Source organism: Ceratotherium simum, chromosome X, assembly GCF_057802395.1.
Source record: "Ceratotherium simum simum isolate JZ-2026a chromosome X, ASM5780239v1, whole genome shotgun sequence".
Lineage (NCBI taxonomy): Eukaryota > Metazoa > Chordata > Mammalia > Perissodactyla > Rhinocerotidae > Ceratotherium > Ceratotherium simum.
The window spans coordinates 67,881,589-67,902,264 of record NC_141940.1 but is presented as its reverse complement, the minus strand read 5'-3'; the positions used below and the strand labels follow the sequence as shown (position 1 = coordinate 67,902,264).

At 40.2% G+C, this 20,676-nt stretch overlaps 2 protein-coding genes across 4 annotated transcripts in view; one reads left to right on the top strand and one right to left on the bottom strand.

Annotated features, from left to right (window-relative positions):
• The window catches only part of PGK1 (phosphoglycerate kinase 1), a 19,410-nt gene extending 12,452 nt beyond the window's left edge, over nt 1-6,958 (top strand). The window contains exons 5-11 of the mRNA XM_004442065.3: nt 598-701; nt 1,342-1,461; nt 3,818-3,932; nt 4,185-4,364; nt 5,564-5,741; nt 6,018-6,116; nt 6,489-6,958. Coding sequence (XP_004442122.1) covers nt 598-701; nt 1,342-1,461; nt 3,818-3,932; nt 4,185-4,364; nt 5,564-5,741; nt 6,018-6,116; nt 6,489-6,529 — 837 coding nt within the window. The 3' untranslated portion in view covers nt 6,530-6,958. The remainder of the gene's footprint in view (nt 1-597; nt 702-1,341; nt 1,462-3,817; nt 3,933-4,184; nt 4,365-5,563; nt 5,742-6,017; nt 6,117-6,488) is intronic.
• TAF9B (TATA-box binding protein associated factor 9b) overlaps nt 1-20,676 on the bottom strand; it is a 24,900-nt gene extending 4,224 nt beyond the window's left edge. Inside the window, exons 1-8 of one of the 3 annotated variants that reach the window (XM_004442066.3) lie at nt 20,662-20,676; nt 19,251-19,367; nt 18,530-18,611; nt 18,069-18,205; nt 17,856-17,990; nt 16,918-16,993; nt 13,788-13,898; nt 10,827-12,877 (exon numbers count right to left, since the gene is read on the bottom strand). In XM_004442066.3, coding sequence (XP_004442123.1) covers nt 12,714-12,877; nt 13,788-13,898; nt 16,918-16,993; nt 17,856-17,990; nt 18,069-18,205; nt 18,530-18,611; nt 19,251-19,301 — 756 coding nt within the window. In that variant the 5' untranslated portion in view covers nt 19,302-19,367; nt 20,662-20,676 and the 3' untranslated portion in view covers nt 10,827-12,713. Of the gene's footprint in view, nt 1-10,826; nt 12,878-13,787; nt 13,899-16,917; nt 16,994-17,855; nt 17,991-18,068; nt 18,206-18,529; nt 18,612-19,250; nt 19,593-20,661 lie in introns of those variants that run through there. The other 2 variants (XM_087426502.1, XM_087426503.1) reach the window with 2 other exon arrangements.

Here is a 20,676-nt window from a genome sequence, read left to right as displayed (position 1 = left end):
CCTAACTTCCAGGGAAGGCTATATAAAATACCTCCTTTTAATAAAACTAAAATGTTTCTGAGGTCCTCTTCTGTTGTCATTTTTCCAACTACCTTCTCTGTCCCAGCCTGTCCTTGTTGCTTTCATGAGGAATATGTGTGAGGGCCTCTTTCCCGTTGCAGAAAGGACTTGGTAGCCAGCAGCTTGAGTCTATAATCCTAAGCTTTATAAGGAGAATGTGTTAAAATGAGGAAATAAGTAATAAGTCAAGATAAAGAAGGGGAAGGATAATCATAATCTTGTCCTGGGAGTTGGGGAGATGTCAGTGGGATGTGGTTAGCTTCATGTGATTAGAGGTTAAGCCATGGTACAGGAATCTTAGGTTTGCAATTTGAGGGAAGGTGAAGGAGAGCAGAAACATGCAGAAATGACCAAAAGACCTGGAATATTTGGAAGAAAGAACAGATCTTGTTGCTAGTTGTAAAAATTGCTGTCCCACCAACTCAGGGTCTTTAGAGATGTTCAAGAGGACTCTTGGTATGAAATGCTTTTACAGTTGTCTTTGGAGCCATCAGCATTTCCTGTGTTGGTTTTTCCATTTTTTGTTTTTCTCTGCAGGTTAAAGCCGAACCAGCCAAAATAGAAACTTTCCGAGCTTCACTTTCCAAGCTAGGGGATGTCTATGTCAATGATGCTTTTGGCACTGCTCACCGAGCCCACAGGTACTAAGAGTCTTGTTCGATGTCAAGCTGGGAGCAGCATTCCTGTACTTACTTGAGCAGCCCAAGCTCTGGGTTGCTTTTGGAGATTTCTGTATTATACTGTGCCTTTCTGTTTCTGTCTCTTAATTGGAACTACCAATTAGACTGTGGCTCTTTTTGAGTATCCCTGATCCAAAGAGGAAATAAAAGTAAAAAATGCTGAGAATTGTGGAGCTTTTTGTTGAGCTTCAGAAAGAGGTTGCTCTTTCTCACTTTGGATATTTCATGTAGAGCTCTCCCTTTGTGAACATTGTGGAATTAGAATCTTATGCTGTCAGTAGGAAGCAAATTGAGGAATCCCCTCCTGTTGCCGTCAATTGGCTGATTATTTATTGTGGTTAAACTCTTGGTCTGAAGACTATTAATTGGGTATCTTAAATTCTACTTAAGGTCATTGCTTTTTACGTGTTCCCCTTGACCGTGCACTATTAGTCAAAAACCTTATCTTGTACCTAAGTGTTTTTGTTGCAGTTTAAGGATGAAAACTGTGGTCTCCTGGAATCTCAGAAGTGAAAGTATTTCAATGATAAGGAGATGGTTTCTAGATTTGGGAGAATTAGTGGGAACTGACTAAAATTTGAATGTTTCTGGTCTTTTCTAGCTCCATGGTGGGAGTTAATCTGCCACAAAAGGCCGGAGGTTTTTTGATGAAGAAGGAGCTGAACTACTTTGCCAAGGCCTTGGAGAGCCCAGAGCGACCCTTCCTGGCCATCCTGGGCGGGTATGAAGAACTCTTCAAGATCATGCTTTGAGTAGTGTGTTTGCCTGATAGTAGGCCATAACTTGGGTGGTTTATCGTCAGAACAGTCAAACTGGGTAACTGAGGAGCATTTAATAAAGGGACTATCTACAAAAGTGTGGATAGGGTTTAGGGAAACCCAAAAGGGACAGTAATCTGGGGCTAGCAACAGCCATCACCATTCCTAGGCCTGAAGGGACAAAGGAAAGGAATGGTTGCCAGAATCCAGAGAGGGTAGTTGTGAGGAGAAGGCCCTCTGATAGGAACTGTAGCCTTTGGTCAAGGGATGTAGGGATAGTCATCTGACAGGGAGGTAGCCAGGGAAATAAATACTCTGATCTCCTGTAAATCTCCTACTGATGGACCTCCTCCCATTCCCAGTTGGCTGCAACCCAACTGGAGGCCAGAAGGCAAGGGAGCCCCGTGATGCAGTTCCTGGAGGTCAGCCTCCTGGGACAGAGAACAGGGCCAAGAAAAATAGAAAATGGTTCTGGAGGGAAGAATGGGAAAGATCCAACATAGGTGCTCATCTGACAATTTTTGAAGTACTTGAGCCTTTCACACATATACAGTCTGGCAAGGAACAACTATGAAAACCTCCTCGTGTGTTTAATATATCATTTAGAACTCCTATCTCCAGATCACATATCTCTTTGTATTTTCTCCTGTGGGGAAAGGTACCATGTGGATAATGATATTCTAATGGCTTAGTTGAAAATAGAAATTTCAGAATTGCAGGTCAAGAGGCTAGGAGGATAATTTTTAGGTGATAGAATAGGAATAGGGACCTGGGGCTGCTTCGATAAGATAACTTCCTGTCATTTGGCATGACTATCTAGGTAGCAGCCTTGTTATGGCTGGATGCCCCTGACCCTTCTAATGAGCAGGGCTTTTTTTTCCATGGGACTGAACACACTGAGCATTTCCCTAAGAAAGCTGACTCTGGAGTTGGGTGTCAATTTCAGGTAGCATAGTTGCTCTCCAGGCTTCACGAGCCCAGTTTCAGGGTCCTAAAAATAATTCAGGTGGGTACGGGTTGTTATCTGTGTCCTGGAAGCATTGCTCCTCTTGTGCACTGGGTTATAAAGGTCAGACTCGGATCTTTGCTTCTTTGGAGATGAGGATTTGTACTGACTTTGTTCTCCAACCTTCTGTAGACCTCTGGAATATGGAAGTGAGTGCCACCTAGTGGTTATGATTAGGTTTTAGATTCAGCCTGAAATAGCTGTTTTTGGGGAAGTTGATGTGGAGGGTTTTTTTGCCACCTTTCTTGCAGGGTAGTATCCTAAACCATTAACAATTTTGGGGAAAATTTCACATTTTATTTAAAAAACTTTATTGTGGAAACACTCAAACATTTATAGAAGTTGAGAGAATAGTATAATAATCCTCCAGGTATCTATCACTCTGCTTCAACTATTACTGACATTTTTGTCAGTCTTGTTTCATCTATCTCCTCATCCTTTTTTGTCAGGAGTATTTTCAAGCAAGCCTTAGATATCATATAATTTCACTTATAATACTTCTATTTGCATCTCGTAACTGATAAGGAGATTTTTTTATTTTTTTTATGAGGAAGATCAGCCCTGAACTAACAACCAATGCCAATCCTCCTCTTTTTTTTTTTTTTTTGCTGAGGAACATTGGCCCTGAGCTAACATCCGTGCCCATCTTCCTCTGCTTTATATGGGACGCCACCACAGCATGGCTTGACAAGCGGTGCGTCGGTGCGCACCCAGGATCCGAACCTGTGAACCCCGGGCTGCTGCAGCGGCGTGCGGCCACTGGGCCAGCCCCAGGAGATTTCTTTTAAATAACCACCATGTTAGACCTAACAGAGTTAAACAATTTTGTTATTATCATCTAATACCCAGTCTGTATTCCGAAGTTCTCAATCATCTCAGAAATGTCTTTTTATAGTTGGTTTGTTTGACTAAGGACCCAGATGAAGTTCATGCATTGCATTGGGTTGTTAGGTACCTTTTATTTTATAATAGTCCCCTCTTCCTTGTTATTTTCATTCCACTGATTTGTTGAAGAAGCAGGGCATTTGAGCTGTAAAATATCCCACATTCTTTAGAAGAGGTTGAGTCTCTTTTCTTTTCTCTCCCTTATTTATTCATTCATTCATTCATTCATTCTCTCTCTCTCATGTGTATAACAGTTAATTCATTCTTACCCTTGGTGGTGACCAATCTTTACAAGTGAGATACTTTTGTCACTTCGTGGGACATTTCTCTTTTCCTGTGCCTTGATATAAAAACTCAGGCTCTATGTAATATCACTTTCTTAGTCCATTGTTTGTTCTTTTGGTGATGATTATTGCTTTCCTTTTTAGAGCTAAAGTTGCAGACAAGATCCAGCTGATCAATAATATGCTGGACAAAGTCAATGAGATGATCGTTGGTGGTGGAATGGCTTTTACCTTCCTGAAGGTGCTCAACAACATGGAGGTAGGAAACCAATGCCAAGTAGATGTGAAATAACTCTCCATGAGAAATAGCAGGTTATGTAAATTTAAAAAGAACACCAGCTTCTGACATGAGCCCTAAAACTCCCATTTTTATTTATTTTGGCAAGTTTTTTTCCTTTTGTTTTTGAATTGTTCCTTTATATTATATTGTATCTTGCTCCTGTCTGCTTTGTGAGGTAATCATGTTCTCAGTATAGAGGCTGATCTTCATCATCTTGGCTTCCCTGTGTAGATTGGCACTTCTCTGTTTGATGAAGAGGGAGCCAAGATTGTCAAAGAACTGATGTCCAAAGCTGAGAAGAATGGTGTGAAGATTACCTTGCCTGTTGACTTTGTCACTGCTGACAAGTTTGATGAGAATGCCAAGACTGGCCAAGCCACTGTGGCCTCTGGCATACCTGCTGGCTGGATGGTAAGTCACTTGGGTAGTTGGTAGTATGAGGGAACAGAAACATTTTGGTATCATTCAACTGAACAACAGAATTTTAAAAGAATCTCTACAGGAGATCTCTGTCAGAGAGGGCTCCAAATGTTATAGTGAGGCCCTCCTTGGGGGAGAATCCATGGGGGAAAAGCAATGGTATCAGATTGCTGCTGTCTTCATCAGTAATGTGGGGGCAAAACCATTACTTGTTTCTTCATCTATTTAATGTTTATTAAGTACTTATCTATGTACTACGGACAGTGCTATGTACTTTTATAGTTTGGGCTGTTCTGGATTATGTTGCTACCTAGAAACCTGTATAAGAAATCTTTCTTATATGAAAACATTAAGATAGAAGAAGAATGGTTACAAGAGGGAAAAATGTATGTGTATATTAAATACTAATTTAAATAGTTGATTGTAGTGTTCTCCACGTATTATCATTTTAATAGCTGTGTAAAGTTTTATCATGTTGATATACTAGTTTGCTTAGTCATTTTCCTTTTTTAGGCCTGTGGGTTCTGTTTAGTTCAGTGTTTCTCAAAGTGTGGTCCCAAGAACAGCAGCATCAGCATCATTTCAGAACTTGTTTAAAAATGCAAGTTCCTGGGCCCCACCCCAGACCTACTGAAGCAGAAACTCTGGGGGTGTGGGGCCCAGCAATTTGTGCTCAAACAAGCCCTCCTGGTGATTCTGATGCACGCCAAAGTTTGAGAACTACCGATCTAGTTCAGTGTTTCTCAACCGCAACACTATTGACATCTCAGGTAGATTTTGTTGTGAAGGGCTGTTGTTGCATTATAGGATGGTTAAGGCATCATTGGGCACTAGATGCCAAGTAGTAACCCCCCCAAGTTGTGACAACCAAAAATGTCTCCAGACATTGCCACACGTCCCCTGGGTAGGGGCAGAATTGACGCTGGTTGAAAACCACCCATCTCGTGCTTCACAGTCATAAGTAGCATGGCTAAGAATGTTTTTATCAAATCACTTTTAAGGTTTTACCTTAGACTTGATCTTCCATAAACGGCATGAGCAGGTTCATAATTTTAAAGACTAAAGGGTATCTTTTGGTTCTAGAATAAACTCTGGTGTTCAGTCTTGAGTTCTGGTCTTGGTGGAGGTGGTATTTGCTCCTCTAAGTAGCTTTTCTTGGTAGCTCATCCTCTCTTTTAACTACCCCTCAGGGCTTGGACTGTGGTCCTGAGAGCAGCAAGAAGTATGCTGAGGCTGTTGCTCGGGCTAAACAGATTGTGTGGAATGGACCTGTGGGTGTCTTTGAATGGGAAGCTTTTGCCCGAGGAACCAAAGCCCTCATGGACGAGGTGGTGAAAGCCACTGCCAGGGGCTGCATCACCATCATAGGTAAGGGGTCCTGTAGAAAGCTAATGCTAATGTGAGCTGGCAGAATTCTGATCAGAGGAAAGTAGAAGGGAAATGGTTAGCTTTTCAACTAGGTTTCTTGGTGCCGGGTGAATCTTGAGAGCTAAATGGGTGTATAATTGAGGAACCTCTTAATGAGATGGAGTTGGGGGTTCATCAGCTACCTTTTGGGCTTGAGAGCACACTGCCTTATAGTTTTGGTGCCAATCCTTTTTCTTTTCTCTCCTTTCCCCTTTTTACTTGGCTTTCATTCAACAGGTGGTGGGGACACCGCCACTTGCTGTGCCAAATGGAACACGGAGGATAAAGTCAGCCATGTGAGCACTGGGGGTGGTGCCAGTTTAGAGCTCCTGGAAGGTGAGGTTCTTCCCTGTTTTTCAGCTTGTTTTGGGGAGAGACGGGGGTTATGCAGTGAGGGGTAGGTAGACTGGAATGGAGATAGTAGGTAGTGTTGTCATTAGCAGTCATTATTAGCTGGGGAGTACAAATGGAGGAACTTAAAGTAAAGCTCCTGGCATCCATTGGAGGTGGAGTGGGGCAAAAAGGAAGACTTATTCTCAAAGGGGTTATACTCTAGTAGACCTGGGACCCAAAATGTAAAAGTTACCTAACTCCTGGCCATATATCCTAAAGAAGAGTGGACATGTTATTGGGAAGATAGAAGGGGGCAGATCTGGCTTAGTAGGTCCTACAGTAATGCTGTCTTTGTGTGTGCTCTCTCAAAAACAGGTAAAGTCCTTCCTGGGGTGGATGCTCTCAGCAATGTTTAGTATTTTCCTGCCTTTTGGTTCCTGTGCACAGCCCCTAAGTCAACTTAGCGCTTTCCACATCTCCACTTGGCATTAGCTAAAATCTTCCCCCATTTCAAGATTCAGCTAGCAGCCAAGAGATACAGCGCCAGGAACCCTTAAACAGTTGCACAGCATCTCAGCTCATCTTTACTTCACCCTGGATTTGCCTACATTCTTCAGGATCCCATTTGCATTTCTTAGTGACTAAACCATTGTGCATTCTAGAATTCATGTATTTATATTTTTCCTGTTAAAAGAAAGTGGGCTGTGTTAGCCTAGTTCTGTCATTAGCTCTGTCATTGTTTCACTACTCAGCATGGAAACAAAATATAATTCCAATTGTAGGCAGGGAGGGAGATGAAATTGGTGATCTAGTAAATAAATAATAAAAGTATCCATTGAAACTGGGATTTTTTTCCTGTCATACTTTGTTAGGATGAGAACAGATTTGAGGAAGGGATCAAATCATCTACATTTTTGAATGCAAGAGATGGGGCGGAAGTGGGGGGGATTAGAGAAATGTCTACTCTTTTATCGAGGTCCTACTTTATGGCAGACATTGTGATAGGAGCTTTATTTTAAATTTTATTTTTATTTGTTACATATGACCATAATTTAAAAAGCCAAGGCTTATAACAAAAAAATAGGCCTTAGCCCATTCCTCCCATTTGTGATTCCCACTCCCCTGAGGTGACTACTTTCAACCCTTAGCTTTTTTCTGGTATTTATCTCCATGTTTCTAAGTAACATGCTTATACGGTTAACTTCTTGATTTTTAAAAAATGATATATTAATTTCATACATGGTAAGATTTAACTACAGCCTTTGTCCCACATATACTTTCCTTTCATTCTCCCAATATAGTTTTGTCATAATTCTAGATTAGATCAATAGTCTACATTGTTATTATAAATACTATTCACAGCTGAGCTGTGTCGTATGCTATGATTGTATTAACTTTTGTACCTTTTTATTTTTTTTGGAGTTAAAAAAAATTTTTTTTCTATGTACCTATCACTGATTCATTCCCAGTATATTCAAATATATGAGACAGTCTGTTCATTTTTTATTAGAGATGTCCCTCCTGGAGTCCTCTGTGCTCCCACTCGTTTGTCCTGGCTGCCCTCTAGGTTTGCTGTACAGCTGTTGCTCTGGTGTTTCCTCTTTCCAGAGGAAATCCCTCTGGGGTAACCCTCTTGGGGATTCCTTTCACCTCCTGTGTTGGACCTCCCCTTTTCTGGATCCATTTCCCCCCCTTTCTTGGTTTACTCTCCTTTTTCTGAAACAAGACCCCACTAGCTTCTAGAGAAAGAGTGCCTGGGAGGTAAATGTTTTGAGACCTTATATGTCTGAAAATGTCTTTATTCAACCCTTATACTTGCCCATTTGGCTATATGTAGAATTTTAGCCTACATACTAGTTTCTCAGACTTGAAGGCTTTGCTTCATTTTCATCGCTGAAAATCTAATGACATTCTGCATTTGCTCTTAGCTGAAAGGCCAAGAAGCTATTCTAATGACATTCTGATTCTTTATTGTCTTTGTAATTTTCCCTTCCTTTCTCTTTCCTGTCATTTTAATGGGGTTTTGGGAGTGAGGAGAGGTAAACATGTGACTTGAAAAGGCCACGTTTAGCTGGAATTTCTCTTCTGGGCATTTTACATACTAGATATGTATTTCACCTTGATGGATAAAGAAAGAAACTCTTGGACAGGATCACAGAGCTAGTAAATAACAGCAGGGATTCAAATCCAAGTTTGTCTGATTCCAAAGGCGGGTGCTTTTTCATCTTGCCTCACTCCCTGAAATGATTCTATTCTAGGACTTTTTTGCTTAACTCTGAAGAGAACAGCAAAAGAAAATTTTGGTGGCTGCTTTAAACAAAACACAAATTTTGAAGGCTCAAATTTTTTCTTAGAAATTCATTTGTATTTTCATTAACACTGTCCTCATAGTTGTAATTAATTTTAAAATGCACCGTGTTTCTGCAGACCTCTAATGGTATGCTATACCCTGGTTTGAGAAGCAGGAATTCTAGTCCAATCTTTTTGTAGATGAGGTCCAGAGATGCTACCCATAGATCCAGCAAGTTAATGTCACAGCTAGGCTAGAACTTTAGCATACTGATGACTTTTTCTCCTAATGATTACCTTTCCCCAAACATTTTATTATTTCAAATGTACAGAGAAATTGAAAGAATTGTAAACACCTATAAACCTAGCACTTAGACTCTGTAACTGCCAATTCATCCACCCATCAATCCCTGATTGTACCTTTTAAGGACTTTTTACTAGACTCTGCTTCCAGGATCTTTCCCCATTTATTTGCGTCATTAATCCGAGAATAAATGGGGAAATGCAAATAGCCAAATATTTGGGTACCTGCTAAATGCTTGGGACATAATAGAATATAAGATTGCATTTATGTTCTGAAGGATTTTATAACCTAGTTGAGGAAGATAGTATATAACAAACAACTTATGCGCATATTAACTAGAATAGTACATGCATGTGCTTCCTGATTTAATATAGAATTATTAATTGATTAAACATTGCAAAAGTTTAAGCTTAAGTGTAGCATATTCACTTTTAACCTCCAGAAAATATATAGACGCCTGTGTACAGAAAAAATTATAATCTTTATGTCATAAACGAATTCAATCTCTTCTTTAGCTCAGTGTTTCCTGCTTCGCTTCTTTTCCTTTTTATGTCCAAAACTTCCCTAGCACATGACACAAAAGTCAAAAAGTGGGTACACAATGAGAAGACTCCTTCCTGCCTCAGTCTCCAAGCTACCAGTTTCCTTCCATCTAGAGCTACTTAATATATATAAAAAGCATATCCATGTATGTATATACACATAAATATATTAAAATATATATTGTTAGTGTCGTCGAGTTGATTCTGACGCCTAGCGACCCTGTGTACAGCACAGCGGAACCCTGCCTGGTCTTTTTGCGCCATCCTCTTACCTTCCAGTGCTGTATGAGACAATGCTCTGCTGCCCTTCATAGGGTTTTTCATGGCTGATTTTTTTTTCGGAAGTGGGTGGCCAGGTCCTCCTTCCTAGTCTGTCTTAGCCTGGAAGCTCTGTTGAAACCTGTTAACCATGGGAGACCCTGCTGCTATTTGTAATACTGGTGGCATAGCTTTTAGCATCACAGCAACATGCAGCTCCCACAATATACCAACCAACAGACGGGTGGTGTGGCTCCCTGACCGGGAAATGAACTTGGGCCACAGTGGTGAAAGCACCGAATCTTAACCACTAGACCACTAGGGCTGGCTAAAATATATATGAGGGCATATTACACACACTGCTTTGTACCTGCTGTTCTGATCAGTGTTTTCTTTCCTACCTCATGAGTACCTCCCTTCACTCTGGACTCCTTAGACCACATCACACGTTACATCTTCCATTTTCCCCGTGTGCTAGCTGTATTCTACATTCATACTCAGATCAAAGACACTTGTTTCCTACTTGTAAAAGGAAGAACTTGGGACAACAATGTCCTCACCCCACTTACCATCAGTACATCTTTATAAAAATTCCACCTAGAAGCTGGAGGATAAGAGTTGCCTTAAGTCATTCTTGAGGCTAGATTAGGTGGATGTAATTAGGGAAGGGAGATCTGCAAAGCAAGATAAAGCAGTCTTCATCTGAAAGCAAACCACCCACTGGCTGGCCTAGTAAATGAATGAAGACTCAGATTTTTTTTTTTTTTTTTGGTGAGGAAGATTAGCCCTGAGCTAACATCCATGCCAATCCTCCTCTTTTTGCCGAGGAAGACTGGCCCTAAGCTAACATCTATTGCCAATCCTCCTCCTTTTTTCCCCCCAAAGCCCCAGTAGATAGTTGTATGTCATAGTTGCACATCCTTCTAGTTGCTGTATGTGGGACGCGGCCTCAGCGTGGCCGGAGAAGTGGTGTGTCGGTGCGCGCCCGGGATCCGAAGCCGGGCCGCCAGTAGCGGAGTGTGAGCACTTAACCGCTAAGCCACGGGGCCGGCCCAAGACTCAGATTAACAACCTCAATTATGTGTACAAATTCCCACCAAAGACAGCATGTTATGTTTTTAACAGATTTAAACCCACATTCTTTCATTTTTATTTTGCTTTACTATGATGAGTCACATGCTGGTTCCAAATAAAAGCAATCAATTCCCTGATTTATAATTAATTCATCCATTAGACAAATCTTAATTGCTTTTTGGACCTCAGAATTACTGGGCCTTGTTCATCTTCCTTGAATCCTTTAAGTCAAAAATGAAAGATAAATTATAAGTTCAATTTTTTTTATTAATAATCTTGGAACAAATACATTAACAATTTCTTAGAGTTATATAGCATTTTATAATTTTGAAAGAAGTTTCACATATACCAATTAGACCCTCACAACATCCCTGTGAGGTAGGCAGGGTTGGTGTTATTTTCCTATTAAACTAGTGAAGAGAACAAGGCTCAGAGGTGAAGTAAGGTCACACAGTTGGTAAATGATGGAGCCAGGACTAGAACCTAGGCCTTTTGACATGCTGCCTCCCTGAGAACATTCAAGTAACGATATCCTATGCTATATCATGAACAGTTTTCTCCTATGATGTTGATCAGATCTGTTTTTATAAGTTTGATATCATCTTTTCCTAACACCCAAAAACAAACTGTGATGGGACATTTCTTCCCTGTTAATGGACTATTTCTGTTCAATGTATCAAGCACCATCCTAAGGTGAAACTTAACTTGTGTTTTAAGTTTTGAGGATCCTTGGCTACAAGTTCTAAATTATGATAAGAAAATATATTTTAGAAAATTCTGCAAGAATATTCCTATGTTCAATAGGTCAAACTTAAACAAAAACAACACAAGCCTGTTTATATTTTTGAAAGCTTTGCAATCTTTCCCAATAAGATGTTTAGACGTGTATAAATGGAAAATAGGGAAAGGTGTTTAGCAACATTAGAACATTAGTGGGAAACTTATGCAGAGTGCACCTAAATGCAAGTCATATCACACTAATTTGTTTTTGTTGTTGGCCTTCTAGAGGAAGGCACAACCTAGAAAACTTTCAGGTTTGATCCCATCTTATGTGTGATATCCTCAGCAACAAGCTAGAAAAATGATCTGAATTATACCAACAGGAGGGTTCAAGCAGTAGTGCTCAAGGCATAAATGCGTGTGGTAAAAAGAAAACACTCCAGTGCTTTTGCCTAGGTCCAGTGTAGATATACTTATGAAGGCAGATTTTAAGCTATAGCATCTTCTATGTTAAATTTAGAAATGTGAAATATGGTGGGGTTATCAACTTGGAATATAAGACTGAAACTTAATGTAACTGACCCAAAACTATGTAAAAAGCAGAATAAAGCTTAATGGGCATAAAAGGCATAGGATAAAACTCAACTGCTCCAGTATGAAGAGAAAAACAAAGCAAATGCAAACCTTCAGGTTCAAGTGAACCATAGAACATCGGGCATGTAAAGCAGGTTTTAAAAATATGAAAATGACACTTAGCTGTATTATCAGGAATGATATTTTTAAAATTCCAGTTTTGGCCCTTTAAATTTAAGAGCAATGGGGAGACACTTAACGCCTACTGGGAGGAGGTGGTGCATAAAACATGGGATCTAGAAATGGGGTTGAGGAGGCGGAGGTTAGGGAACACCAAGAAACAACTTAAATATATTCAAAATGGATTTAGAATCCCTCTAAATACATCCTCTCCAAAAAATGTTTTCTAAATTGAGAGATTTGGTCAAAAAAGTTGGTGACAAGGTGTCTATTTTACCTTACAAAAGAAAGTATTTAAATGTAGATTAGAAATTACGCTGTTAAAGATGAGTCCACTGATCAGGCTGTAGAAACTGAAACTTCAATGCTGCTGTCAGTGATACATGGCAGAAAACTGCTTTCAAAAACAGAACTGCCATAGTAGGACTCAACATTAATGAAAATATTAAGAAACAAGTACTTTTTATACTTAAAGCCTAATGAAAAAACACTGGTACCCTTACTTAGGAAATCTAACAGTTTAAACTAATGTGAAAAATATTGCTGCTATATTTAAGTTTTCTAAGATAAAACTTGAGGAGATCTAGAATGTTCTAGTTAAGTATACTGGGCTCAAAACCAACTACAAGTTTGAAATGCATCTAGACTAGACTATATTCTTTACATAGTATCATTGTCATCATCATCTTCATGTTTTCTCTTCAATGGGTTTGGTTCATTGGCCATGTTCTGTGATGAAACCATGTTGGTGGTAATAAGAATATTTTTGGGCCCAATCATTGAAGGACTAATCAGAACATTTTGAACTGCAGTTGTTGCAGGAACTGTAAACAGAGGAGAAAACACCCCCAAACTATGAATTACCCAGAATCAGAAACATATGGCAAAAAGTATTCAACAAAGCTGAATGTAATTCTAATAACAATTTCAATAGCATGAAGTGCAACTGTCATAGAAGAAACTCAGGTAATTATACTGCATTAAGAGGTGAATTAAAATTTTTAATAAAGTACTTATATTAGTATTTAGTACAAGGTTAAAGAAGTTCTGTTCGTTTTTTAAACTTCCTAAAATTTCAATTAGTCATGGGAAGCAGTGCCTTGGAATTCATCATGGGACATTAAAGGACATTAAAGCACATATTAAAAGCACATGTTCAAGGTCAAGAATCATGCTTCCCTTATAGGCCAATATTTTATATAAGTACTTTAATGTGTGCAGTTAGGTTTCAAAAGATGTGAAATCTAAACATATGCATTAGCAAACTATGCTATAACAAAATTCTACTTATATTATTCCAAATTTATATGTATCCTTCCATAAAGTGAGTAAAGGTACAATTTTCATTTGATGTACACTAAGTTGTATTATTTTCTTGAGCTTTAACCCTAAGTGCTTTTCCCTGAAGATGCCTTAGAATTGTGGAGCCTTATTTTAGTTCACAGTCTTCTTTGAGAATCTGATGATTACACTTAATACTCTCCCTTCCCCTCCAAAACATTACATATATGTAAAATTTCATACACTTTTAGTGGGCTTATAGACCTTCTCTGAAGAACCCTGATTTGCAGCATCACTGCCACCTTCCTGTTATGATATTAAAACAATTTAAATCTTGCTATAGGAACACAACCTCTTCTATAACCACAAATTATTCACAAATTTTAAAATTCAGAAAATACTTTAAAAGAATCACTTACAACCCCCACCCTCACCCCCTGCCCATCATATTACCTGGTTTGGCAGGTGTGGACTGAGAAGGTGGAATCTGCACTGTAAATCTTTGGCTTGTCACTGATGCTGGAGGTGCAACTTTATTTGGGACAGACACTGTTTGCGGGGTTGCTGTAGTTGTAATTAACAGACCATGTTAGTTAGATGACTTACACAGGTTCCTATTCTGCACTCCTTAGCTTACCACAAACTACCTTCAAAGCACAGGGAACTAATGAAAAGTGAGAAAAAAATAATTAGAAATAAGAGCAAAGTAACTTCAAAAATGTTTACAAGCTCAATAGTTTAGATGCTAAAAATTCAGGATGGTGTACAGAATGTAGGCTCTGGAGCCTACCTGCTTGGGTTTGAATCCAGGCTTTATGACCAGCTGAGTGTCTCTGGGCAAGTTATTTAATCTTTTTGTAGGTCAGTTTTCTCACCTGTCAAATGGGGATAACTACGTATTTCACAGGATTCTTGTGAGAATTAAAATAAGCCATGTAAAGCTCTTCAAACAGTGCCTGGCACTGAATTTTAGCTGCATGAAGTCGTAAAGTTGAGCATTTAAATAAACTAGCAGAATAAAGACCCAAGTTTTCTATTAATTACCTTAGGTGGCACTTTTAATCTCTGTCATTTGCTGAGAATTAGAAGATGTCTATTATGCCCATGAAGCTAAATCAACATGCATCTAACAAAAGCCTATCAAATACATCATGTGGGGTCCCCAGGTGGGCACCAAAATCATATTCCTTTTCTATATTGAGATACTTTTTTAAGCAGAAAGGGGTCTTGGAGATAACAGTCCAAAACCCCCTCACTTTAATTCTACCAATTATTCCAAGGTACAACTCAAATATATATTTTATAAAATTTCTTTGATTTGCTGAAAAGTCATTGCCTGCCTCTGAAATTCTCTTAACACATCATAGGAGCCTTATTACTAGTATCTTATCTCGTTCACTAAATTACAAGCCTTGGCTAACATTTTTTATCCTTGTGAGCACATCACTTTGTGCCTTGCTCCTAATAGGCACTCAACAAATGTTTGCTCAATGAATTTAGCAAGACTCAAAGACTTAGTATGTATACTGACATCATAGCTCTCTCAAAAAATACATTTATGGAAATGTGTCTGTTCCTAGTTTTTTCTTTGGGGATGCAGGTTTCCATACATCCCTTTCCCCTGGAATCAGCAGTCCGCCCAGCAACAGAGTTGCTGAAAACAACTACAACTATCATCATCTTCAGGGACAAAGGAGAAGAGAGCCTAAATGGGGAAAGAAAGCACAAAGTTACCCAGGAATCTGGGTTTTAGTGCTTTCTCTCCCAAATCCAGAAGGTGAGGCCTTACTCAAACATATCTCCATCCTTAGGCAAGTTTTCCCATGTATTAGGAGGTGTCCAAAAAATTTGGTGAAGCTTAATGAAGCAATAGAAGTATTTTATTTTGTCAAGAAAATTCACGGTAGGTAGACATTTTCTTGGTTATTGCCATAAAGAATTGTTAACATTTAAGTAAGTATGGAGTTTAGGCTTTAAAACTGAACAGAATAGATGCTTAGGTCTTATGCTTTATAAAACTCATTTCAAATTTTTTTAAAGTTTAAAACTTGCCTCTTTAATAGTAGTTTTTAGCAGCTCCCTCACTCTAGATTTTAAAAATATCTAAAATATGTACAGTAAATATCTAACTAGGAATAAAAGTCACAACTGATAACTAAAATTGGTTAATTTGCCAACACGTGTAACTAATTACCACAGCCTAGAGTTTTTAAAAGAATTGGTATTAGCTTAATATGAGTCCAAAGATAAATAGAATATGATCAAAAAGTTACACAAATTATATATGCAAATTTCTTTCCTCAAAGGTCACATGCAGGTAATTAGAAGTGTACAACTAACACTATACCAGGCTGGCTTTAAAATGCTGAAATGTAGGGCCGGCCCGGTGGCACAAGTGGTTAAGTGTGCGTGCTCCGATGTGGCAGCCTGGGGTTCGCCGGTTCCGATCCTGGGCGCGCGCTGACGCATCGCTTGGCAAGCCATGCTGTGGCGGCATCCCATACAAAGTGGAGGAAGATGGGCACAGACGTTAGCCCAGGGCCAGTCTTCCTCAGCAAAAAGAGGAGGATTGGCAGATGTCAGCACAGGGCTGATCGTCCTCACAAAAAGAAAAAAATGCTGAAAGGTAAATTCACATCCTGAGAATATGAAGAGATTGTCTACACACCTCAAAAATCAAATGCTGCTTACACTAGAGCTATATGACATCTATAGGACTCAAGTTACAAGCAATAAGAGCCAAAAAATCAATACTGGTCAAAGAGAAGGGGATTTTTTTCTGAAAATTAAGTATGAAAGAGTCCAGCAGAAACGTATGATAAAAAAATCAGGAAATCTAAATCCATTATTTATGTTTTCCTTATTACCTAAAACAACAATGACATTAAAAAGAAACAAATAATAGTTTCTAAATACTATTCTCCACTAAAAGGAACCATGGCTTTTTGGAAAAATGGCTGATTCTAGGACTGGGCTAAGGAAAATATAAGATGAGCTTGGAACATCTTGTGCCAGAAAGCAAGAAATGCTCAAAGAATGACGGAGACTTGTCACAAAGGACACAGGAGCCAGCTTGAAGGGGCTCCCACTGACCAATATAGGACAATCAGCACTACTTTTGAAAAGGTTAGTATTAAAAACAGAATGATTTTTTCTTTGATATTCTTAAGCTTTTTGTACCTTTTAAACTTCTTTCTTTTGACTGCATTCTCCTGCCAATTTACTCAGAAATTTCTTTAATTTCTGGTAATAGGTAGGCTACTGCCATGAGTGTGTTTGCAACTTCATTTGTACAGAAAGAACACAGCTTAAACTCCTGTTTATGGTATCACACTTTATACCAACAACAAGCTTGGGTACTATCCAATTCTATACTCATTTGGGATTAGATATTCCTTGTGGCTTTCTCATTTTGAAGTCTGATAAAATATGTTTATAGCTTTACTAGAGGAAAAGTAAATGTATCATTGGCAACACACATATGGGAATTTCTGACTTACCTTTTGACTTGCATTATAGTTCAAAATCAGGGGCTGATGCACTTCTTTACCAGCCAAAAAAGCCATTTCCCTCTGTCACTTACCTATAGTAGGAGTGGTAGGTCTGCTGCTAACAGCACCAACACTTAACCGTGGAACTAGTCTTCCTTGGTTAGCTCCCTAGGGGATTTAAAAAACAAATTAATGTTGTTCAGATTTGGTACCTTAACTTAATAGGAATGAAATTAGGATTGTTGATGTGAACTATTAATGGATAATTCATGGCAAAAATGTCCTGTTTTTGTCCTAACAGTGTTCTAAAGCCAACATTTAAACCAAGATTTTCATGAACATATATATATATATATACACACATATAATACAAACATAATACATATCTATATAAACATGGATATGAGTATATATATGTATATATATAATTCTATATAGTATTTAAGTCTAAAGTAGGGCTTTATTTGGGGATAACAGCTAACTTCCTTATGATTTTTAATCTTAACTAGTCAACATCTTAACCCAAAAAGAAACTTGCTTATAGCGGAATTTCAGACAACAAAGGCAGCCCAATGTGGAGAAAACTTTTTCAGTGGTGGGAGAGCCTTAGGTTATATTTCAGAAAGCAAGTCCAATTCCCGATGGTATATCATTTACTCTGTTAGCGAGCTTCACTAAAATACTATGGTATAGTGGAGAGATTGGGAGTTATGAGACCTGGGAATCAGTCCTAACTTTGCTACTAACTCCATAGATGAGTTCAGGCTCAGTTTCCTGATGTGAAAAATAAGTGTTGGGTTGGATCAACACTAAAGTTCCTTTTAATTCTAAAAGTCTTGGATCTTATATTTTGTATTTTAACATAGCAGCTAATTGAAGACATGGTATTTTCAAGGCAGTAAATTTAAAAAAATCCTAGTAAATTATTTTAGCCTTTAATTCACTGCATTATCTATAGGAATTTGCTTTTTACAAATTCCCCTAACACATCTCACCTTTTTTAAAAGCTAAGTTGACTAAAAATTCTTACCTTTTTAACTAAGGACTTCAGCCTATAGTTTGGAGCTGTTAAGCAGTATCTGTCAGGTGGTAGTCTGGGTCCTGCATATGGCTTAATCAGTGGTAAAGGGGTTTGATTTTTCTGCCTTGCAATATCCAGTAAAAACTAAAACAGAAAATCGTTATTAGAACAACAATTAAAAAAATTATAGGTAAAATTAACTTCAAATACAAGTTTGCTTACATCTCTCGGGGGAGGAGAGGTAAAAGATTGATCAGCCCGACACTGGATTGCCAGTCTCACATCATCTGCATCAACATTAGGTTTCTTAGCATGGCTGGAATAAATTTTTGCATCATCCAAAATTGTAGTCACATATCCTTTAAGAACAAAACATTATTTTCTTAAATATATGAAAACAGCTTAATATTTATGGCCACTTTTCTTAATGGAGGGTTCCACTAATTTCTAGAACGTTTATCAAATTTGGTTCTAATATCTAATTGACCTATCTATATGATCAATTTTAAACAGATATCACCATACAAATACTACTGTCCCCTAGCTTGAGCTCCTTTTTACTGCTTTAGGCTGAATTCTACGATATTAACTGTTAAAGTAATTTAGTTGAAAATGTTTTTACAATAAAACGATCTTTTCAAATTCACAAGTTAGGCAAACTTTTTGGTGTACTGTTAACTTACGGAAAGCAAATTCCAACATCTGATTTATAACCCTTGGTTCATACTCTGTAATTCCCATATCCTTCAGGATCTGTGCCATCACCTGTGGATTCAAATAAAAACACCAGATGCATAATCTACACATTGGAAATCAAGACAGGACGGAAGGCAGTATTTATATTTATGATACAAGGTTCCCCTTCTCTGGGCTCCAAAGTTGTACTCATGCTTTTCCTCCCAAGTGAGTGTCAGGATCACAACAAATCTCGTTGTATCCTCTTTGCTAAAAACTTTTTTATTTTTTGGGCGGGGGTGGGGGCGGGGGCAAAGAGAGAAGAAAAAGGCCCGGGTTGGCTTTCGCAGCAGAGAGATAGGGGTGGCTACAGTTGGTTGTCATTTTCGGATGTGGTGACGGTGGAAGCTAGCATCAGAACCCTGCGAGAGTCAGGGCTCGCAGATGGGGCGAGACGAGGAGGCGGCCAGAGCCCGAGGCCCAAGAGACAAAGCCGCGTGGCTGGCCTGCGCACTCCGGCGGGCTCCCGGCCTCCCTCCGGCGGGGCTGCCGGGGTGGCAGGACATCACCCCGGGAGCCAGGGCACCCCCATCTCCCACTCCTCCTGGCCGCCCTGGCTGGGCAGAAGATGGCACGCGAGCCCATCCTCAGGCCCTCCGTCTGGGCCAGCCTCCCAGGTCCTTGGCTGTGCTGAGCTTCGACCCCCCGCCTCTCATCCTTCGCACTTACCAAAGCATCTCTCGGAGCGTTCTTAGGCGGCGCCATCTTGCCCGACTCCATGTTATCCTGCCACTCGTCATCCGGGGAGAGAGGGCTGCTCGCGGCCTCCTCGCTCAGGCTCCACCCCTGCGGGGTGCGGAAGGCGGGGTTACCGCGCCGGCCCCGCGGGCGGCCGCTTCTACCCAGCCCGGTGGAGGCTGAGGGCAGTGGGGCTAGCGGGAAGCTGGCAGGCTCGGGAGGCTTGCAAGAGTCGGGTAAGCCTTCCTCGAGGAGCCCTCGGCCAACACGTGGAAGAGCTAAGAAGCTAGTCTTCCCAGAGCTGTTCTCTGGAAAAGTGCACCAAATGCACCACTCTTGTCTTTTCTGGGGCCCCTCCTCACACGTCCCCTGCTGCCACCCTGGCCCCTTCCGTCTCCCTGGAATGCCTGCAGAGGCCTGCCTCCACCTGCCCCTGTGGTAGGGTTGCCTGGTCAAATGCAGAACACTCAATTACATGTGAATGTCAGATCAACAACGAATACTTTTTTTTCATAAATATATCCCAAATATTACACGGGGTATACTTAATACTACAAAATTATTTCTTGTTCATCTGACATTCAAATTTAACTGGGCATTCTGTATGTTTATTTGCTAAATCTGGCAACTCTACCCTATAGCCTGCTGTCCACACAGCAGGCCTTTGGTCAGCTCTCGTCGCACTCAAAGCCCTACTACGGTTGCCCATTTCATACCGATAAAAAGCTAATGCCTTTGAATGCCTGCAAGATTCCCCACCGGAGCCCCTCCAACCTTGTCCCTTGGCCCTGAGTAGTTTCCTCTCTGTCCCTGCTGAGGCCCACCCACGACCCTCACTTGCCTCCCAGATGGCCCCCCACCCCTCCACAGAAGAGCCTGAGTGACTTGGAAAATGTGCATCAGTTAACCGTCTCTGGCTTAAAGTGTCCCAAAGAGAACTCTTAGTCTTTCACAATCCACCACCGCCCTAAGGTTCTCCATTTTAGAAAAAGGCACTCTAAACAGCCCCCCCCCCCCTGCCCCCGGCGCCCCCCAACCCCGGCCGGAAACAGGAGTCAGCCATGTTATGCTCTTTCCCCCACAATCCACACTCAATCCAGCAGCAAATCTTGTCAGGGCGATCTCCCAAAGTCACACCACCTCTATCTGTGTCTCCGCATCTCCATCCAGTGCTACTACACTAACAGTCCAAGCCAACAGCTTTACTCACCAAGACTACAGAAACTGGTCCCCGAAATAGTGCTCCCCCACATTTTTTACACAACCAGAGAGATCGCTTGGTCATAAATCAAATAATTGTATTCCTTTCCTTAAAACTTTCTAATGGCTTCGCTCTCACCCAAAAAAATTCCTACTGATTTCTGGGGCTCACTTGGCCCTTCAGTTTGGGGCACCTGCTTACCTCATCGGGCTCGTC